The sequence below is a fragment of the Pristiophorus japonicus genome, chromosome 3 (genome assembly GCF_044704955.1).
Source record: "Pristiophorus japonicus isolate sPriJap1 chromosome 3, sPriJap1.hap1, whole genome shotgun sequence".
Classification (NCBI taxonomy): domain Eukaryota; kingdom Metazoa; phylum Chordata; class Chondrichthyes; family Pristiophoridae; genus Pristiophorus; species Pristiophorus japonicus.
Window position 1 is genome coordinate 189,413,564 of NC_091979.1, and position 23,642 is coordinate 189,437,205.

At 41.6% G+C, this 23,642-nt stretch overlaps 1 protein-coding gene across 5 annotated transcripts in view; it reads right to left on the reverse strand.

Moving 5' to 3' along the window:
- The window catches only part of LOC139260041 (double-stranded RNA-specific editase 1-like), a 407,611-nt gene that overhangs the window by 101,545 nt on the left and 282,424 nt on the right, over positions 1-23,642 (reverse strand). For all 5 annotated transcript variants that reach the window (XM_070876120.1, XM_070876117.1, XM_070876118.1 and 2 more), the window contains 2 exons: positions 13,943-14,026; positions 1,444-2,384 (listed from right to left, as the gene is read on the reverse strand). In XM_070876120.1, coding sequence (XP_070732221.1) covers positions 1,444-2,384; positions 13,943-14,026 — 1,025 coding nt within the window. The remainder of the gene's footprint in view (positions 1-1,443; positions 2,385-13,942; positions 14,027-23,642) is intronic.

A 23,642-nucleotide genomic window follows, 5' to 3' on the forward strand; every position in this document is an offset into this window, starting at 1 on the left:
AGTTGATTGTATTGTTTAATGTACTGATGTGATAAGTATCATGGATTATTCCATCACGTGTAAGTCAGTATGATCTTTTAAAGATATTTTAGTAATAAGTCATGTAACCGCAAGGCGTGATGGGAAACTGGGCCATATGTAAGCTAAAAAATGTTAAAACTGCAGTGTTCAGCAGGTTAGACAAACATGTTTCTAAAACCCTGAAACAAGGGACAATTAAGGAGAAGGAAAGGCAACCATTAAGGCCTTGAGGCCAAGACAGTCAAGATAACAGGAGACATCTACCTAAGCTTACGTAATCAGTAGTTAATGGTCAAGCAACTGTCACACTTATATGGGCTTGTCTTTGTCAACTGTGGAGTTTCACTTCCTCTTGATCACGTCTAACTGAGCCGGCACAACTATTGGAATTTTGAGAATCTTCGGTACGCTGAAAGGCTCTCCCCTGCATGCTTGTATTAAAGATTTCTCGTATCACAGTTCATCCATGACTCCGAGTGGTTTCTTTCCACAACACTAGTCCATGTTTAAAATACTATGGTTAAAACAACAATTGCTGATGATATTGCAGGTTACTGGCTTGTGGGGTTTGCCCAGCCCAAGAGAGTATAAAGCTAAATTAACAGATTTATCATGCTGAGTCATCTCCGAAATTCTACCCATCTCCATGAATGTTAACAAATTCCTTCTTAGTTTGTTTCAGTAACTCTTTCGAGTTTGTACTTTCAAAGTCGTCAACACTCACTGTTTAAAGAAATCAAAATTCAAAAATTAACAAGGAATGGGGAAAACAAAAAACAGGTAATCACAATTAATGGTAGCTGTATGAACCTGAACAAGAGGCGTGAGCAGTGAGATTACAACAAAGATTAGAGCCATGTATTTGCCATTATTCAAGAGATTTCCGGGACCAATTTTTGTTTGGAATTTGTAGTACACTTCCAATTACATATTAATTTGAAGTAACACAAGCATCTCACCTGGAAAAGGAAGCTTTAACAAATGGTGCAACATTCAAGAGAAAATATGTTTACAAAACATTTGTCCATACATTTGCTCAAAATGCAACTGTTAAGGTACAATGCAGAATAGAGAGCAGAAAGAGGACCTGTTCACAAGCCTTTGCCAATGATGACAGGAACTGCAAAGCTGCCAGGGACATCTCACTTGTCAGTTTGACCTTTTTCTGGAAAGCAATAAGATTAGCAATGTGTCCCAGTACCACGTTCTCTTATGAAATAAATTTGAGGATAGATGTGGCTGATTGTATTAATTATTTTCTATACAGCATCAAATAAAACTCTACGTTTTAAATAAGTTCTCAAGTTCCTACATTAAGTCTACCAGTATTATTACTGAGTCTTTCAACCTAATTATTAAAAAGCATCCTTCCCTATTATGCTCAACAGCGCAAGTGCCAAAGAATAAAAACAATTTCCTTACCTGAGGCAGGTGAAGCTGAAGACCTTCACTAGGAATAGGTTGCCGCGATGGTGTCGAGTCCAGCTGCATGTTAAACAGAGTCTGAAGAGTTGCTTGGGCAGCACGTGCCTTTGCCAACTTCTTGTTCCTTCCTGAACCTTCAAATGTTTGCCCATCTACAGTCACTGCCATGATGAAATTTTTTGCATGGCTCTCTCCACTTTCAGAAACAAACTCATATTTGAGTCCTGGGCGCAGTTCATTCAGGATCATGACTGGGTTCTTCCCACTGGTCATGGCAAATGGAGATGGAGCAGTCAATGCTGACTGACCTACACTACTTCCTCCAACACCACACGAGGGACCAAAAGAGTTATAGTCACCCGAACTGAAAGAACCATCTCCATTGGACCCCAAGAGATAAGGATCATCTCCGAGTGCTGGGGTTTCAAATCCATTAAAAAGAGTATCTGGGAAGTCAGAATGATCTGACGTAAAGTCTGTGTTAACATTCAGCATTCGACCCATAGCCAGGTGGGCCTCAGAGGCATTGGGAAACTGAACAAATGACCTCAGAGCTTTTTCAGCTACATGCAACTTGGCCTTTTTCTTGGTGGGCCCAGATCCTTCAAAGTTTTGTCCATTGACCTCCACAGTCATGATAAAAACAGGAGCATGGACTGGGCCAGACTGAGAAAGCAACTTGTACTGGAGGCCAGGTTTAATTTCATTTAATTGCATTAGTGCATTCTTTGGCAGAATGGGACCTGGTGTTTTCTTCCTCTTCTTGGCACGGAACTTCGGATGCGAGTGCCCATTATTGCCCTCTTCCAGTGGCCGTTTTCTGTTAATGGAGGAATTGCTGCCATTTGAAAGCTGCAACTCACCAGGAGCTTGACTGCTTTCCTTAAGTGAGACGTTCTCCAGATTACGGTTCTCTTTTACGTCAGTGCTGCTTGAACCTGCGGTGCCCAGAAAGAGCAACTTACAACGCCTTCGTTGTAGGATCTTGTAAATGCAAAATTTAGAGATTCCTCATCTGTCTTTGTAACAGAATGAGTGATGTGTTTGAGATTCATCTTGGGACTTAGGCCAATAACAGAATGTAACAAAAGAGGTTTAAATGAACAATGAAAAACACACAAAAAAACTAAATAATTAATAACCTAAAAAGCAGCCCAAAATGCTAATGAATTCCCAAGGATAAAAACAGCAGGCACTTTTGTGTGGGAAAAGTTAAATGGGAATATTAACACTCAACATTATGATACAGGATTCTACACAGTAGTATTACGTATAGTCCACATATAAATAAAATATTAAAATGCCACATCTCAAGTAGCAATTTACAGACCATTGTTGCTCTTTTTAGTGCAAAAGACATATTTATAGCACTGCATACACTCGTAACTTGACAATTATCAACCTCTTAGATAAATGTATTCAATGACAAGTTAGAGAATTCTTCCCTTTCAACTTTTAATCCATTGTTTTCTTCAGAAACTCTAATATTTCCCAATATTGAGGACCGACAGGTCTCCTGCTTCTTTGCCAAGTCACTCTGCGAATGATTGTTAGAACATGAACAGAAGTAACTTGTATTGATTCACCGTCAGTTTTTCTCCACCTTCTTACAGGAAGTGCATCTTGTGTGGAGAATGGCCAAGCTGTGCTCTACCACACCAATGGCCAGTACCACCAGGCCTCCTGAAAAGAGATATTTTGAAAGATACATCTTTCCTACAGATATGTATGTACTTGTGATAGATACCTTAAACAACTTCCATTTCTTTCAGCCTTATCCTGAACACATTCCTGTTGGAGAATTTAGTTTGCAGAGGTGATCCTTTAACTTTCTTTTTGGAACAATATAGTGGAATTTATTTCATGGCCCTTTTTGTTCATATAAAAATCTGTATCACAGCACTATATTTCAATGTTAGCACACAAAATTGTTAAATTATAAAATATTGATGTATGGTGTTATTTCGCTACTTTCAAACTGCTGAAGCTCTGTGTGGCCTTCATTCTCAAAACAGAATATGAAAAAGATTGTCTAACCTTGCAGTAATATCTAAAAAACAGATCATCATATGATTTGGAACATTTTTGGATTAAATCGTAGTTCTTTACCAGTGAGGTAGGTTACACAGCTATGAGAATTGTGCTGACAGAAGAAAATGCAATTGTCATCCAGTTTGATTTACAATCAGATATCAAGTAGAATTCTCTCCCCCCAGTTCATTCACACACAATGTGGGAGTTGGGGGTGTTTAGAACACGTTGTTCTCTCATACACATCACCTCATTCCATTCACAAAGCTGATAGAATACCAGTCAAATTTTCATTTATAACATCCTTCAGCAAAAGGTCCATAGGTTGCTCCTTTGGAGCTCAGAAAAATATCTGTAATGCCAGAGTGGGTATTCCTTACACCAGACAGAAGAGGAACAGGAAGGGATAAAACAGATAGACAAGCATAATGGAAAAAGAAAAAAAAGAATCAGATCACCTTCATTTAAAGTGGCAAATTGGCCATCATGCAAACATGGACCCCATCTTGGCCACATTTACATTCACATCTTTGGATATTTGATTGCTGTTGATGACCTGGTCATGGATTTCCCAACACCATTATAAAGACATTGACAATACAAAAGAAGATATGCGACAAAAATGATTTTCAGCTTAGTTTTCAGAGGCTATCAATGAAAGTCATAATCTATATAACTAAGTTAAAGTTTACCCAATCATTAGCATAAGAATTTGGACAGTTTATGTACGGATACATGCCACAGCTGCATACATGAAACATCTGCAGACACAGTTGAATCTAGAGCAACTGCTGGTAAAATGCCTGTATGTACAGTGACTGCAGTAAGAGCATGAAAGACATTTGCATGGAGACCTGGATCTAAAGTTAGAACAGGTGACATATCTCCACGGAGAATAGCGCTTCGACTGAAAAATAATTTATTCATTGAGTAGAGGATAAAGGTGACCCTCATGGGCTAATTTTCAACACCAAAAAGGCAGACATTGATGTTTAAGATGGTAACAGGATGTAATATTTGGGATTGTACAACAAATAAACAACATAAAAACTGGGGAAGAATCATTTGAATACATTTGGCAGATGACACTAAATCTGGGTCCATGTAACAAGAAATTAATGGAACTTATTTCAGTAAGCATGTTCATGTGAATGAATAAAGTGAGACATCAATAAGTTAGCTTTTATGTGGAAAAATGTTAAATCCGAGTTCAAACTCCATATACAATTGAATATCCCTCCAAATGCAACTGAATATTCCACCATTATGCACAAACAGAAACCCAACATAGTCATACACCTGGGATACTGTCTGAAAGTTAAAGAATATACAGAAGGGGTTTAGTTCAGTTGCTTGTCCTCACCCCTGCTGTAAATAAAGGCCTTGCTCTGTGCCATTCGTTGGAGGTCTTACCAAGAGGTAGCACTAGAGACTGAACTGAATTGGTGAAAAAGCTTGAACACAAAAAATAAAGTGAACCAGGTCTGAAAGAGATCTAGATGGGAGGAAGGATGGAAGCTTGGTTTGAAAAAATGGAACTCCATTCATATGATGATGGAGACCACACTTACAGTAAGTAATCTAAAATACTTCCTCGTTCAGTCACCTCCAAGTACAACTGAGTTATGCCCAAGTGGATTTGTGTTCCACTTGAAGGAAATGCATTCAACTATAAGTGGAGTTTGAACAAATGAGAAAGAATATCAATCACCTCCAGTATAAATCAGTCAGTGGTTCTTTAGAGTAAGATCATGTGGAAGAACTGAAGTATTACTACTATAATTTAGACCCTCCAGGAAACAAGGAAGAGGGTTGGAGTCATTTCAATTATCAGCAAGATAGAGGAACAGCATAATTTAGCTCTTCGCAGGAAGGTGCTGAATGAACAAGGTTGGTTACAAATCCCTTGCTCAATAATTCTCATTGAAGAACACACAAGGGTCGAAGTGTGACAGCACACAAGAAATTCTGGCAACAATCAACACTGTTTGAATTAGTTGGGCTGTTAATGCTGATTAATTACAGTTTGTGACATTGGAAAGTAATTAAAATAAAATTAAAGAAAATTATTTTGGAGTATTATTAAAAAAATAGATTATAAACTGCATCTTTGCTCACTTGTAGTTAGCAGACATAAAAACAAGCACAACTTTTAATCCTGGGTTTTACAAGTTGTGTACTCTGCAAATGCCAGCATTAGGAATAGATATTTCTTGGGGATATCCAAATGATGTTGAGATTGGATGAATGAGCTTCCACTATAAATGAACCACTTGTTACTATTTGGCTTCCAAAATGTAGCATCATTGGGATTTGTTGTGTGATCTGAATATGATCACCTTTTTCTTCTTCCTCACGTTACCAATGTTGGGGAAGTCCAGAATCAGGGGTCACAGTCTAAGGATAAGGGGTAAGCCATTTAGGACCGCGATGAGGAGAAACTTCTTCACCCAGAGAGTGGTGAACCTATGGAATTCTCTACCACAGAAAGTTGTTGAGGCCAATTCACTAAATATATTCAAAAAGGAGTTAGATGTAGTCCTTACTACTAGGGGGATCAAGGGGTATGGCGAGAAAGCAGGAATGGGGTACTGAAGTTGCATGTTCAGCCATGAACTCATTGAATGGCGGTGCAGGTTCGAAGGGCCGAATGGCCTACTCCTGCACCCATTTTCTATGTTTCTATGTTTACCTCCAGTTCATCAAATAGGTTGCTCTTGATAAGGCTAGTATCTAGACCAATACAAAGTACCTCAGTACAAAAGTGATTCAGACTACAACATAATTACTCTGTTGCAATTCCCTCACTCTTCCAAAAGATCTTGGCACAGGAGTAATTGAACCTACTTGGAAATGTCCTTTGGCTAGTGGTAGATAATTCAAAGCTTTTTTCTTGTGCTGCTGCTGTTTTACTTGAATTTGGTGCACATGGAGTGCTCTCATTTTTAAATCAGGTTAATTAGCTACAGATTGTGACCTTTAGTTATATAGATTGAAGGAGAACACTACGCTCCACTCTATTCGACACATGTATTCATGCTTACTGCAAGGCAGAAGTGTGAGAGCTGAAATGAGGAATTACTGCACCTGCTGCAAGAATGCTTCACAAAATGAATACCCACTCTGGCAAGATATTAAAAGAAAAGGTACCCAGATATAGAAAAATGCAGTCTTAAAAAGGTCTTGATCAAATTAATTACCCTTTCTAAAAGAAACAAAACTAATTTTAACAACTGAACCACTACATGGATATACACTAACATTGGTTTGCAAAATGTGCAGCAGGCAAGGTACTGCACCAAACCTCCAACCCAAACTGTCACTGGGTTTGGTCCAATAAAATTCTAAGTAACAGGGCAAGTCATTCTGGGCACAACAGGCACCAGCATTGCAACTCAGCATACCTCCTATGATGCTTTCAGTGATGCACTATTTAGTGCATTCCACTTGTAGCAGTTTGTCCAGATTGGTGGGTAAATGGGGGAAGAATTGCATCCACCCAAATCAAAAAGGGGGGGTGGGGGCATTTGGCTAGCTAAACTGTATTTCATACATGACCTCAGGAGCTGAGTTATGTGTTTTTAGCATTAGATTGAAAAATAAACAGTTTAAGAAAAAAGTGGGCCACTTTTTCGTAGTCCAACTCACCTCATGTTTTCAGGAGATGCTGAGTTAGGGAGGCTTGGAAGTGGAAGCTTGGTTGTGCTCTGCTCGGGCTAATATATGCACTTAAAGCCTAATTCCAAAAAGGTCACTTTTATAGTGGATACATAAGTGAAGAAAACAGACTGTAAAGTTGTTCTCACCTCCAACCTAATGACGCCCAGAAAACACAAGCAGAGACTATTGAATCAGGGAGGGCTGGGAACTGGGACAATAAATTTTTCTAGCTGCAGTCAACATAAGGCCTACATGAGGCACTATCAACACCTTACACAGTGATTGCTGTTGTAGAAACATCCAATGTTAACAGTTGATAAATCATGAATTTGAGGAAGGAACCAGTAAGAAAGGAGGAAAAAAGATTAGTTCAACAATAAAGTGTTATATGTGAGGCAGAAGAAAAATTTGCATTTAATACACAGCAGACTGAAATTAACAAATTATGCCAGTTCCTGATTATGAAGCATGCATAACTAATCAATAAAAATTACAAGAAAAAGTAATATTTAAAAAAGAAATCTTTTGTATTTTTAATTTTTTCATTAATTCATAGAATGACTAATGATGCATGAACAAACCTTGCAGGAAATTAACTTGGTCTGACCTCAAGAAGACTTAGCAGTTTAAAAAAATATATGAAGCGACATCAGCTCAAAGAATAGATCATTAGTTAAGGACGGTGTTTTATAGAGCTTTTAAGCTCAGTGGATTTCATGACATGAATAGGGCAGATTAGTCTATTATGTTTCATGATTTGTACTGAAAAGACAAATGTCTTGAATGCAGCATTTGTACTGCAGCTATCAGTCTCTACCATCTGGTTACAACAGCAGTTCTCCTGCCCGGGAAATTTCCCTGCACGAGTTGCTTTTACAAAGATATGCCGAGCTCCTCTTCCAGCGTAAATGTTTAGGAAGTAGGTGACAGTTTCTGCACGATCTCATCATTTAATTGAAATGTGGATTGGTTTAAAACTAAGTGTACAGGAGATCCAAGAAAGCTCTGAGCATGTTTTAAGCCCGATTTGTCACTGCGTTGTAGTTGGCAGTCTATGCAGCGTCAAACCCAAGTGATGGATGACTGCCCCTCCATCGAGTCTCACTCCACCTCTCTCTCAACTCAGGCGGGGCTCCAGCTCTGGTTTTGTATTGCTACTAGCACTGCTGCAAAGCCCCAAAATGACCATTTAACTTATTGTGCCAAGGACAACAGCAAAGAAAAAAAGAACCACAGAATAAAGGTTCTGAACAAAAATGCATGAAGGCAGTTTCAATGAAGATGTTAAAGAGAAAGCTAGATAGAATTACTGGGAATACTGGAAGCAGCACTTGCAGTCTCCAATCTGAGTTGTCATATAAAGTAATGACAATTCTGGGCTTTGGGTGTTGCTTTAACATGCCAGCCTTTTCATTGAAACTTTAATTGTTGGCAATATAATCAGCAACTTGATCTAACTGCAGTACCATTGAAGAACATAAATGAGTTAAAAGCTTGGAACTGCTGTACATACAGTGCTTTTCAGAAAATGTATGTAGCAAGTGAGTCATGTTTACGTTGCATAAATCATGCATAGTTGTAACTTTCTACTTTTTTGATATTCTGCAGTTTAACACATTTGCATTGGCTTTATTGGACCAGAAAATATATAAGGGGAGTAATGTGCAGCAAAAATATAATATAGCCCAGATTGGTACTATGGGTAAATGCACCAGGTGGGGTGACACTAAGCAATACAGACCACAAAGATCCTAGGTTTGATCCTTGATCTGGGCTGAGTTTACCAGTCTCAGCAAGGCTGTAGTGCGAACACACAATTAGCCACCTAGTCTTGGGAGGGGAGAAGCTATTCCAAATTGCCACTTCCAATTCTATCCAGCTACTCTAGCCAGGAGTACATACATGTAGATGTCAGGTGATCACAAGACCAGTCATGGCTGTGGTAGCCTTTGCCAGCTGAACAGCTTTCATAGAACTCAATATTGAGATTCACAGATGAAGGTAACTTCTTGGGTGAAGTATCCGAAGGTCACAAGTGCCCATGGAACCATACCCCAGCATTAGTCACCACCTTTAGGAGAGGAGCGATGGGAGCATGGTTTAAAAAGAACATTAGTGTTGAAACAATACAAATTTTAGGCACACTAAAGACTTCAGTTATGCTAAATCACTTTAAAACAAAGGTCAAATCAAATTTTAAACATGAGCCAGATATGGACATGTGGACTCTATAATCTGATTCAGTTAGTACATGGAGTAGATGGTGCTTCATTTATAGGGCACACAAGACAGAATCAGTTCCAGCATTTGTAAATTGAGTAAGATGTGCTTGGCAGTGAGAAACATCTTCTCAAATCACTCACATGAAGTACAACGGAACAAAGAACTTGTAGTACAGAATGAGAAGCAGCCATTTTGCTCATGAGGTCTGCTCCTACCACAACAAATTTGAACAGTTGGAATCTTCTTAAATTAACTAATTTTCTGAGGAAAGCAAATTATCACAGATTTAACTTTGAAGAGGTAAACATCAAAAATTTCTCAATTCCCAAAGGTAAGCTAGTCTAAGATTATAATCTCCATTATTCAATTCTGACCAAAAAGTACTCCATCCAAGAGTCAAGCATACCTGCTACAATCAGATTCATGTTCAATACACTGCCAACTGAATCTTCTACAACTAAATCGGTAGTCAGCACATGGAGTAACACCATGTACTCCACTTGGCCGCCGGCTGTCTGTGATTTGCTACATTCCTGTAAACCTTGGGCTGGAAACAAATAATCTAAGTCCCTTGATACAAATTTCGAGCAACTTTAGGGAAACAATGGCATGTCCAATAAATTAATTTGTTAGATGTAGTCCTTACTACTAGGGGGATCAAGGGGTATGGCGAGAAAGCAGGAAAGTTGCATGTTCAACCATGAACTCATTGAATGGTGGTGTAGGCTCGAAGGGCCGAATGGCCTACTCCTGCACCTATTTTCTATGTTTCTCTATGTTTCTATTCAATGAGTTCATGGCTGAACATGCAACTTCAGTACCCCATTCCTGCTTTCTCGCCATACCCCTTGATCCCCCGAGTAGTAAGGACTACATCTAACTCCTTTTTGAATATATTTAGTGAATTGGCCTCAACAACTTTCTGTGGTAGAGAATTCCACAGGTTCACCAATCTCTGGGTGAAGAAGTTTCTCCTCATCTCGGTCCTAAATGGCTTACCCCTTATCCTTAGACTGTGACCTCTGGTTCTGGACTTCCCCAACATTGGGAACATTCTTCCTGCATCTAACCTGTCTAAACCCATCAGAATTTTAAACGTTTCTATGAGATCCCCTCTCATTCTTCTGAACTCCAGTGAATGTAAGCCCAGTTGATCCAGTCTTTCTTGATAGGTCAGTCCCGCCATCCCGGGAATCAGTCTGGTGAACCTTCGCTGCACTCCCTCAATAGCAAGAATGTCCTTCCTCAAGTTAGGAGACCAAAACTGTACACAATACTCCAGGTGTGGCCTCACCAAGGCCCTGTACAACTGTAGTAACACCTCCCTGCCCCTGTACTCAAATCCCCTCGCTATGAAGGCCAACATGCCATTTGCTTTCTTAACCGCCTGCTGTACCTGCATGCCAACCTTCAATGACTGATGTACCATGACACCCAGGTCTCGTTGCACCTCCCCTTTTCCTAATCTGTCACCATTCAGATAATAGTCTGTCTCTCAGTTTTTACAACCAAAGTGGATAACTTCACATTTATCCACATTATACTTTATCTGCCATTCATTTGCCCACTCACCTAACCTATCCAAGTCACTCTGCAGCCTCATAGCATCCTCCTCGCAGCTCACACCGCCACCCAACTTAGTGTCATCCGCAAATTTGGAGATACTACATTTAATCCCCTCGTCTAAATCATTAATGTACAATGTAAACAGCTGGGGCTCCAGCACAGAACCTTGCGGTACCCCACTAGTCACTGCCTGCCATTCTGAAAAGTCCCCATTTAGTCCTACTCTTTGCTTCCTGTCTGCCAACCAGTTCTCAATCCATGTCAGCACCCTACCCCCAATCCCATGTGCTTTAACTTTGCACATTAATCTCTTGTGTGGGACCTTGTCAAAAGCCTTCTGAAAGTCCAAATACACTACATCAACTGGTTCCCCCTTGTCCACTCTACTGGAAACATCCTCAAAAAATTCCAGATTTGTCAAGCATGATTTCCCTTTCACAAATCCATGCTGACTTGGACCTATCATATCACCTCTTTCCAAATGCGCTGCTATGACATCCTTAATAATTGATTCCATCATTTTACCCACTACCGATGTCAGGCTGACTGGTCTATAATTCCCCATTTTCTCTCTCCCTCCTTTTTTAAAAAGTGGGGTTACATTGGCTACCCTCCACTCCATAGGAACTGATCCAGAGTCTATGGAATGTTGGAAAATGACTGTCAATGCACCCGCTATTTCCAAGGCCACCTCCTTAAGTACTCTGGGATACAGACTATCAGGCCCTGTTAACAATATGTACCAACTAAAGCAGGCTGAATGCTTAAAATATATAGAAAATTAACAATTGAACAGAAATTGTGAACTTTTTTGTTGCCACCCTGCAAACAAAGCACTAGTTATTCCTGCTGGCAGATTTTGCTCAAATCCAAATCCAATATATCGGAGCTCGTACAGTAACTTTCGCTCTGATTTCCAATGGCAGGCAGGATGCAAGTTAGTTTGGCTTTTATCTAATTTATATTAAGATTGGCTAATGCACAAAGTAAAAAGAAGTGCATCAGTCTATGTATCCATGTCGGGTTTGTGTGGCATGAAAATGCAATGCAGAAATGTTTGCAAGAGCATTGTTGATCAGGAATACAAAAAAAATTGGACACAATAGGTGAGGTGGAATGCCGCTAAAATCTGCAGGGGAAATTAAGAGAACAGAAAAAGGTTAGCAGTCAAATAACATTTTTATTACATATCCTTTTTATGTCATCTAATTAAGGATAAAGAAAGCTGAAATACCCAAATCTCAATGAACAAAGCGTTATCACGTGCTCAACAGCTGGTTGAGCAGCACAAAGCCACATGTAGATTTTCTATCACCTGAGCAGAATGCTAGAAATATAAACGGGACAGTAGGTTGGGGGCGGGGGGGGGAGAGAAGAGCGAGTACTTTTTCCAAATTGTTTTTCTGAGAATGTCTTTAGTTGAAGGCTCTTGCGGTGTTCAATAGGATTAACAATTACCCTTTAGTACAAAGCCTGAAAGGGGAAAGCCAAGTATTGATGACACAAACTATATTTCCTTGAGTGGGGGGGAAAGGAGACCTTCCTCCCCAGATAATTTTGATTTTTGACATTTCATTTGATGCATTTTCAAATAGTTTGCAATCTACAATTAATATGAGCACTGGAATCACCCCATGTAAAGAGTGAGATTGACTCAATTTCATTGAAAACCTATCTCTGTGTCATTTAGAAATTATTTATTTTGTGTTATATTTCAAAACTTATTTCTCTCAGTAGAAACAGATAATACATTACCGGCAGAAACAAAGTTTTAACAGAGTATTTAAAATAAAATGTCTAACTGCAAATATGGGATTAAAACCTGGCCTTATACCACAACATCATTAGAGGCAGGGCTATAGACCAATTTAGAATTGTACTCACTCTTTCTAAATAGCATCTGCTCCTAGTCCCGAGTGACATCTAATGGTTCAATTCTATGGTGATATGTGAGACTGCACCCCAGAAAATTTAGAATTTTTGCATTATAAATAGTACATTAGGATACATTTTTTAATCTTAGCAATTGATACATATTTTTAATCTTTAAGAAAAACAAAAATAGTGACCGTTGGATTGCCACAGACCAAGCAAATCTACCTTGCAGAGTCATTTCCCCTCCCCTTTATAAAGGCACACTACCTTTCCAACCACTCCCCATATAGTTAATGGACAAACTAACTACTGCAACTCCACCATCTACCCCCCTCCCTTTTCAGTTCAGAGACCCCTCTCTCCCTCTCCTGCCTCAAATTCAACCAGGCACTCTTTTTCTACTCTTCGGTCTCCCTCCTTCGCCCCCATCAAAGTTCATGCTGACATTTTTCTCCCTCCTCAATTTATTTATGCACACTTCCCCATCAACAAAGCACAGGCACAACCCCCCCTATCCCCGCCAATTCATACGGGCATTCTGCTGCCCTCCTCCTCAATTAATGTTAGGATTTCTCCCTCCCAATCTGCCAATCTTTGCCATCTTCAATTCAACCTGCAACTCCTCCTCTCTCTCCATCCCAGAAAATTGGTTGTTACCCTCTCACCCACATCACTCTGGGGCACTACACACTGTTGTTACTGTGGCTGTAAGTGCACAGTGTGGGTGTAAATGCCTGAACTTATGAGATTTCAGACTCAGTGAGTGTACGCTGTGCTCAAACGCTTGAGAGAATCAGTGAGGGGGAAAGAGCCTGGACCGCACTGACTTTTAGTCAAGGACAGTGCCCCGAAACAAACTTACTCCATCAAAAATATGTATCTATTAATTTTTTTTCCACCTTTCTTTGCGCTTGTATCATGTAAAATCCAAACGTGCATGTCTCACTTTACTGTTAAGAAGCACTATAGCTACTAGCACAATCTGAAAAGGCAACAATACACCAGTCCAACAAAACACATAATTCAGGCCTGGTGTAGTATCTTAATGCGTTTGCAATTTAGACAAGATCAGGGTTTGGGTATGTAACAACAATGGTCAGCAGTGCTTCCCATGCTTGTAACCCAAAATAAGCACACTTACTCATATTTTCACCATCCTCATCATCTGCATCCAGGGCAAAATACTTCTGCTGGCTTCTTAACTGCTGGTAGCCAAGTGATTTATCTGCAAGATAATAAAAATCATGAAGGATTTGTTTCTTTGTTGGTCAGGCAAATATTACAATGAACTGCATAAGAGAGACTGAAAAAGAGTGGAATTATATTTCATTCATGTGGTTCCTACTTGACAATTAGAGGAGGTTGTGTCAGCCATGGCTCAGTGGGTAACACCCGCCTCTGAGTCAGAAGGTTGTGCCGTCTTTCGGATGAGACGTTAAATCGAGGCCCCATCCACTCTCTCAGGTGGATGTAAAAGATCCCATAGCACTATTTTGAAGAAGGGGCAGGAGAGTTCTCCCCGGTGACCAAGCCAATATTTATCCCTCAATCAATATCACGAAGACAGATTATCTGGTGATTATCACATTGCTGTTTGCAGGAGACTGCTGAGCACAAATTGGCTGCCATGTTTCCTACATTACAACAGTGACTACACTTCAAAAAGTACTTCATTGGCTGTAAAGCGCTTTGGGACGTCCGGTGGTCGTGAAAGGTGCAATATAAATGCAAGTCTTTCTTTCTTTGTGTGTGTTGGAGGGGGAAATTGTGTCTATGTGCATCCTGGAGAATAATCTTATGAGTCAGGTTGGGAAAAGAGAGAACAAACCAGTGCTTGTGTATGCAGATGGGGCAACCCCTGCTGGAGGGACGGGGGGAGTATTTATTGGCTTTTTTTTTAATACAATGCTTGTCCAGAAAGAGGAAGTGCATAGCTGGTGAAATTCAGTGAATCTTGAGTTTTGAAGGTAAGAGCAGAACACATGTATGTGGAAGATGAACTCATGCCAATCTGGAATGAGGCTAATCCTGTTTAGTATTCAACAAAAATTATTGAGTTTAGTCTATTTTTCAATTTTTCAGCTATCAGGCAGAAAGATCATGGGTCTTGCCTCCCCTACCTCCCCAACTGCCCCATAATTTTTCCTATAGAGTAGTTCCTCGTCATAACCTTAAATTCTTCATGGGGCCAACAAACAAAATTTGAATTGGAGAATAAAAACACAGCTTAAAATAAGCTAATGCAGATGTATAAAATTCTCTTCTAAGTTTATGTGATCAAGACAAATTTGAGCATTTTTCAGAAGTCACTTTTAGTTAATCCAAACTCTTAAGTGAGTCTTGCGGAAACTGGAGATCGGCATATATGAATACACGAGATGGATGGAACGGAAGAGAACGTTTTACGCAGATAAACAGTAGTCAAATCCAAGTAAATTAACATGTAACTTTCCATGTTAATTCATTTGAATTTTGCCATTGTTCAGCTGCTTAATAGCAAACAAAATAACAGACCTAAAGCTTATTGGGAGTAAATATTGACCATGGTATGTTCTTTGAACTCTGGAGCATCAGCGCTGTGCATTCTCAGGACTCGGGAGTGTCAGCGTGTGCGTTCTCAGGTCTCGGGAGTGTCAGCACGTTGCGTTCTCTGGACTCGGGAGTGTCAGCGCGTGCGTTCTCTGGTCTCGGGGGTTTCAGTGTGTGCATTCTCAGGACTCGGGAGTGTCAGTGTGTGCATTCTCAGGACTTGGGAGTGTCAGTGTGTGCGTTCTCAGGACTCGGGAGTGTCAGCGCGTGCGTTCTCTGGTCTCGTAGATTTCAGCGTGTGCGTTCTCAGGACTCGGGAGTGTCAGTGTGTGCGTTCTCTGGACTCGGGAGTGTCAGCGTGTGCGTTCTCTGGACTCGGGAGTGTCAGCGCGTGCGTTCTCTGGTCTCGGGGGTTTCAGCACGCTGCATTCCCGGGACTCAGTAGTGTTAGCACTGTGCCTTTTCCAAACTCTGTAGCCTGCCTGACAATAACTGGATCAAATTATACATTATAGACAAAGAGTTGGGTGTGTCCTTCCACATCCTGTTGGTGGGAAGAAGTCTGCTGTTTCCAACACAGTGGTGGAAATAAACACAGCTAAGCTTATATGACTCCAAAAAGCTCTTGCTATTTGTAATAGATTTAAGCAGAGGTAAAAAGGCAGCATTCCAATGTACTGTGCCATCAGTAAGGTTCTGGTAACAATATGGAGTTTTTAAACAGAGCTTCCACCCAAATAAGAGAAAGCTTTCACACCAAAATAAAGAGGCTGGCTAGTTAAATTGAGGTTTAAATGAAATCACATTCCAATTGTTAGGAACAAAATCTGCAACTGCAAATAAGGTCACCTTCAGAGAAGCTGTGCAACAGGATAGTCAAATAAAAACAAAAATCTTCAAGGCCAGTCACATGAAGCAACCAATGGACTGCAAATTTTTCACACAAAATGCGTGTATAAATAGAACTGAAGATAAATATTATCTACAGATAGCATGCGTCGATCTGGCTGGCACAGGACACACTTGGAAAAAATTAGAGAACTTTGATGCGCAAGAAAGCTCTCTGTAACTGTGGTATCTTCACTTGGCACATGTTGGGCTAGGACTAATTTGAAGATGGGAAAAAATAATTTGGGAGGATAGCAAAACAGCTTTGGTATGGAAATAAATTTCTAAGATAAGCATTTCGTGGAGATTAACATAATGTCAGAGGAATTAGCTACTTTCTTTGCCTAGTACATAATAACTCCCCTCTCATTTAAAAAAGTTCAGTAAAATTTGTGCATTTGTAACAGGACTATATTTACTCCCAATTATACCTCAAATATCATGTTGCCATCCAGCTCCACACTCACCTATCCTGTCACACTCTGTTCAAGTCCCTCAATTCCAGTTTCCAAAGACCACTCCGGACAACGTCACCACCATTTTGTATTTTAGTGCTTCCCCTTCTTTAATCTTTCCCATCTCCTGGTCATCCTCCTCTGCCTTGTAAAGTGCTCTGAGGCTTTCATTTCCATGAGGAGTAGTGTATAAATGCAAGTTGTTGTTGGAACTACGAATATGCCAGGTTATCTGGCACTGGCCAAAGGAAATCCAATACCTACTGCATGATAGTTACACTTTATCCAATAAATAATATCTAAAATCCTATGCATTATATCTAGTATATATTTTTATTCATTGCACTTCTTTAGCAGAGTCTCATTTTTTATTTATATAAAGTTTCCCCACCTCTCCCAAGACACTCACTGGACACAGGAGCCAGTCTCTAACCTTATAGAGAACATACCAATCCACATTTAAAAACAGGAGAAAAGTGACTAGGGATGTGACGAGAAACATCAAGAGCAATTAAACTTCGATCTCATCTAGTGCTTACTCAATAGCAATTAGACTTTGTGGCATTAAAGGAACAAAGCATCATCCCTGTAAATCTGTAGCATACCGAGGGATCGAAAAAAGAGCCTTTACTTTGGACTCAATTTTCCCCAAAGCATTTTTTTGCCGTACTTGAAGAGTTACGCCCGATATTTTGGGGCCTAAGTACGCCAAAAACAAATTCTAAGTTTCCCTGTTGGATTTCTTCATTTTGGCGTGGCGTAACCCGACCTTTAGCTTTGAGGGTTGGAACCTTGATCTGCGCCAAAAAGATCATGCTGCTATGGTAACCAGGGACACAATGTGAGCTGAGGCTGCAAAGTGAAGCATACAGCCAGCTCCCAACACATTGGCCCCAAGTTTCCACACGATAAAAAACGGGCGCCCTCCGAGCTGGGCGCCCGTTTTTCGCGCCGAAAAAAAAACGCGCGATTCTGGAGCGCCCTGAAGCTCCATGTCTGCTTGGCGTGGCGCCCAGGGGGGGCGGAGCCTACACTTGCGCCGATTTTGTAAGTGGGAGGGGGTGGGTACCAGTTAAATTAGTTTTTTTCCTGCCAGCAGCCCTGCGCGTGCGCGTTGGAGCGTTCGCGCACGCGCAGTGTGAAGTAAACATTGGCACTCGGCCATTTTTGTAGTTCTTTGTAGCTGTTTAATTTTTGAACATTTTTTAATAAAAGCACATTGCCAACAGCACATCAGCACTGAGGCTTCTTGCAGCAGTGAGAAGGCTGCAGGAAGCCTCAGAAAGTTGAGGCAGCCATCGGGAAATGGCTGCTGAACTTGTGAGGCTTCCTGCAGCCTTCTCACTGTCTCCTTCCCCCCGCTGCATTCGGTCGGTCCCGCACTCCCTCCCTCCACCCCACCCCGCCTTCCTCCTCCCCCCCCCCGCGGGAACGAACGGCTGCCTCCTCCCACACCCCCCCCCCCCGCGCGGGAACGAATGGCTACCTCCTCCGCCCCCCCCCCGCGGGAACGGCTGCCTCCTCCCCCCCTCCCCCCCTCCCCCGCGGGAACGAACGGCTGCCTCAACTTGTGAGGCTTCCTGCAGCATTCTCCCTGGCTGAAGCACTTTCACACAGGTAGGAAGATGGTTTATTTAATCTTTTCTTTGCTTATAAATTTTTATTCAGGTTGGATTTATTTGTATAATATTTGTATAAGTATAGATAAGGATTTATTATAGAATTTAATGACTTCCCTTCGCCCCCCACCCCCCCCCCCCACCTCGTTCTGGACGCCTAATTTGTAACCTGCGCCTGATTTTTTAATGTGTAGACAAGGTTTTTTTAGTTCTACAAAAATCTTCACTTGCTCCATTCTAAGTTAGTTTGGAGTACGTTTTCACTGTGGAAACTTTGAAATCAGGCGTCAGTGGCCGGACACGCCCCCTTTTGAAGAAAAAATTCTGTTCCAAAGTGAAACTGTTCTAACTGACTAGAACTGCAGAAAAAAAAATGTGGAGAATTGCGATTTCTAAGATAGTCCGTTCTCCACCAGTTCCTCCTAAAAATCAGGCGCAAATCATGTGGAAACTTGGGCCCATTAAAAGAATTGAAAAACACATAGCAGCAACTTACCTCCAACCCCGCCAGGACAGGCTTGCAGGTCCGGTCCCATTCTCAGTCCCCATTCTCCCGGCCGGTCCCATTCTAGGTCCCTGGACACACACACACACACACACACACACACACACACACACGCACACACTCTCTCTCTCTCTCTCTCTCTGAACCGGGGACCGAGAACGGGATCGGACCGGGAGAATGAAGACCGAGTATGGGACCGGACTGGCAAGCCCTTTAGACGGGGTTGGAGGTAAGGTGCTGCTATGTATTTTTCCAATTCTTTTAGTGTGTCCAGGCATCTGCTACACCCATTTCCATACCTGCGCCAATTTCCTCAACTCTCCGGAAGGTTTTTCTGGAGAGGCCACATATGCTGGCCTAAGCAGAAGTGGAGTAACTCTCAACTGGCCAAACTTCCCTAAATTACCAGAATTGACATAGGTGGCTGGTTACGCCCCCCTTGGCTGAAAAAAAAAACTGACCTAATAAAATCATAGCTGAGTTACACTGGTGCAAATTGATTGGGGAAAACTGTGGTTTTTCAACTTAGGCCAAAAAGAGCAGCCTGCTCCAAAAAAAACGCCGCAAATCACTGGGGAAAATTGAGCCCTTTATTTCAGCTATATCACCGTCCTCATGTGGTCTTCCTCAACTTTGAAGGCACCTTCACTAAACTGTGACTTAGATTTTAAGAATATATATTAAACAGTAAAAATAGTATGAACCTATGAAAATGAGAGATAGGAAGATGGAGTATAATGTTGGAAAGTGTGAGGCAGAAAAAAAAAAATCAAAGAGCAAGTTATTATTTAAATGGAGAAAGATTGCAAAGTGCTGCAGTACAGCGGGACCTGGGGGTACTTGTGCATGAAACATAAAAGGACAGTATACATGTACAGCAAGTGATCAGGAAGGCCAATGGAATCTTGGTCTTTATTGCAAAGGGGATGGAGTATAAAAAAGCAGGGAAGTCTTGCTACAGCTATACAGGGTATTGGTGAGGCCATACCTGGAATACTGCGTGCAGTTTTGGTTTCCATATTTACAAAAGGATATACTTGCTTTGGAGGCAGTTCAGAGAAGGTTCACTAGGTTGATTCCGGGGATGAGGAGGTCGAGTTATGAGGAAAGGTTGAGTAGGTTGGGCCTCTACTCATTGGAATTCAGAAGAATAAGAGGTGATCTTATCGAAACGTATGAGATTATGAGGGGGCTTGACAACATGGATGCAGAGAGGATGTTTCCACTGATAGGGGAGACTAGAACTAGAGGGCATGATCTTAGAATAAGGGGCCCCCCATTTAAAACTGTGATGAGGAGAAATTTCTTTTCTCAGAGGGTTGTAAATCTGTGGAATTCTCTGCCTCAGAGAGCTGTGGAAGCTGGGACATTGAATAAATTTAAGACAGAAATAGACAATTTCTTAAACGATAAGGGGATAAGGGGTTATGGGGAGCGGGCAAAGAAGTGGAGCTGAGTCCTTGATCAGATCAGCCATGATCTTATTGAATGGCGGTGCAGGCTCGAGGGGCCGTATGGCCTACTCCTGCTCCTATTTCTTATGTTCTTATGAAAAGCCCAGTTGGTCTATCAAGCCTGTCCCATAGTCATGCTACAACTAAACAATCAAAAAGATGATCAGAGTTACCATGAGGTATATTGCCCACCTATCTTTTCTATGCAGTAGTATTAAACTTGGCCAGAAACTACTCCAGCTGCCTTTTCAATCAAATCCAGAGTCAACAGCAGCTATGGTACTATACTTTTTACAGTAGTCATTAAGCTTAACCAGCTGAAGAAAAATGATCTAGTCGCAACTGCTGTCATAATGTGCTAACAATACATGACCTAGAGCATTGTCATCTTTCTCTTGTTTCAGTCCCATTTCACCCATGCCCTCACCAAGGTTATCATGTGTGGTTGACCATATCAGAACGCCATCCTTCTCTAACGCCTCTCCTCCACTGTCCAACGTGGTGATACCACTCTCGATTGGTTCTAATCATACCTATCGAATCGTAGCCTGAGCATCTCCAGCAATAGATTCTTTTACCTCCCCTCACAGAAACCCCCTTGGCCATGTTCGATGCTTTCATGCTTTTCAGACAGGGAGGTCACTTTTGGGTGTTCGGTCGTCTGCTTGATGACATTACCTGGCAAGTTCTTGATGAACTAGCACACACAGGGAGACCACGTGTAGGTTGTCATCAGCTCCTAACAAACCATGCACCAAATCCCAGAAGTTTACATATACCGATGACATAGCATCAACGCTAGAGGATGAAAGCAGGATGCCAACAAACGACCGGGACCGACTGGAACGCTACTTTCGGACCTGGCGCCTCCGTCCCAATCCAGAGAAAACAGTTGTGTCAGTATTCCACCTGAACAACAATGCTACCGGAAAAGAACTGACGTTTCATTCTGCGGAAGGCGACTTACCCATGAACCGCACCCAAAATACCTAGGCGTCACCCTGGACTGGACTCTCACGTATCGGCCTCAATAAGAGTGACAGAAAGAGAGTACGAGAATAGATTAGTGGTTAATATAAAAGTGATCCCAAAAGTCCTTTATAAACATATAAGTAGTAAAAATGTAGCCAAAAGAAAAGTGGGGCTAATTCGGAGCCAAGAAGGAGATCATCTTGTGTAGAAACATAAAAACATAGAAAATAGGTGCAGGAGTAGGCCATTCGGCCCTTCTAGCCTGCACCGCCATTCAATGAGTTCATGGCTGAACATGCAACTTCAGTACCCCATTCCTGCTTTCTCGCCATATCCCTTGATCCCCTAGTAGTAAGGACTACATCTAACTCCTTTTTGAATATATTTAGTGAATTGGCCTCAACAACTTTCTGTGGTCGAGAATTCCACAGGTTCACCACTCTCTGGGTGAAGAAGTTTCTCCTCATCTCGGTCCTAAATGGCTTACTCCTTATCCTTAGACTGTGTCCCCTGGTTCTGGACTTCCCCAACATTGGGAACATTCTTCCTGCATCTAACCTGTCTAAACCCATCAGAATTTTAAACGTTTCTATGAGGTCCCCTCTCATTCTTCTGAACTCCAGTGAATACAAGCCCAGTTGATCCAGTCTTTCTTGATAGGTCAGTCCCGCCATCCCGGGAATCAGTCTGGTGAACCTTCGCTGCACTCCCTCAATAGCAAGAATGTCCTTCCTCAGGTTAGGAGACCAAAACTGTACACAATACTCCAGGTGTGGCCTCACCAAGGCCCTGTACAACTGTAGCAACACCTCACTGCCCCTGTACTCAAATCCCCTCGCTATGAAGGCCAACATGCCATTTGCTTTCTTAACCGCCTGCTGTACCTGCATGCCAACCTTCAATGACTGATGTACCATGACACCCAGGTCTCGTTGCACCTCCCCTTTTCCTAATCTGTCACCATTCAGATAATAATCTGTCTCTCTGTTTTTACCACCAAAGTGGATAACCTCACATTTATCCACATTATACTTCATCTGCCATGCATTTGCCCACTCACCTAACCTATCCAAGTCGCTCTGCAGCCTCATAGCATCCTCCTCGCAGCTCACACCGCCACCCAACTTAGTGTCACCCGCAAATTTGGAGATACTACATTTAATCCCCTCGTCTAAATCATTAATATACAGTGTAAACAGCTGGGGCCCCAGCACAGAACCTTGCGGTACCCCACTACTCACTGCCTGCCATTCTGAAAAGTCCCCATTTACTCCTACTCTTTGCTTCCTGTCTGACAACCAGTTCTCAATCCATGTCAGCACACTACCCCCAATCCCATGTGCTTTAACTTTTCACATTAATCTCTTGTGTGGGACCTTGTCAAAAGCCTTCTGAAAGTCCAAATATACCACATCAACTGGTTCTCCCTTGTCCACTCTACTGGAAACATCCTCAAAAAATTCCAGAAGATTTGTCAAGCATGATTTCCCTTCCACAAATCCATGCTGACTTAGACCTATCATGTCACCTCTTTCCAAATGCACTGCTATGACATCCTTAATAAATGATCCCATCATTTTACCCACTACCGATGTCAGGCTGACCAGTCTATAATTCCCTGTTTTCTCTCTCCCTCCTTTTTTAAAAAGTGGGGTTACATTGGCTACCCTCCACTCGATAGGAACTGATCCAGAGTCAATGGAATGTTGGAAAATGACTGTCAATGCATCCGCTATTTCCAAGGCCACCTCCTTAAGTACTCTGGGATGCAGTCCATCAGGCCCTGGGGATTTATCGGCCTTCAAACCCATCAATTTCCCCAACACAATTTCCCGACTAATAAGGATTTCCCTCAGTTCCTCCTCCTCACTAGACCCTCTGACCCCTTTTATATCCGGGAGGTTGTTTGTGTCCTCCTTAGTGAATACCGAACCAAAGTACTTGTTCAATTGGTCCGCCAATTGTGTAGGCAAGAGGGTATGGCTGAGGTACTGAATGGTTACTTTGCATCAGTATTCACTAAAGAGAATGCTGCCAACATAGCAGTAAAAGAGGAGGGAGTAGTGATATTGATAAAATAAAAAGATAAAAAAGAGGAAGTTAAAAGGTGGCAATGCTCAAAATAGAAACCTCAACCGATCCAGGTGGGAAGCACCCTTGGTTGCTGAGGGTGGAAATTGCAGAGACTTGGGTCACAATCTTCCAATCTATTTAGATATGGAGGCAATGCCAGAGGACTGGAGTACTGCAAATGTTACACCCTGTTCAAAAAAGGAGGGGGATAAACCTGACATCTACAGACTAGACAGCCTAACGTCAGTGGTGGGGAAACTTTGAAAGACAATAATCTGGGACAAAATTAATTGGCATTTGGAAAAGTATGGGCTAATAAATGAAAGTCAGGAAAATCATGTTTGAC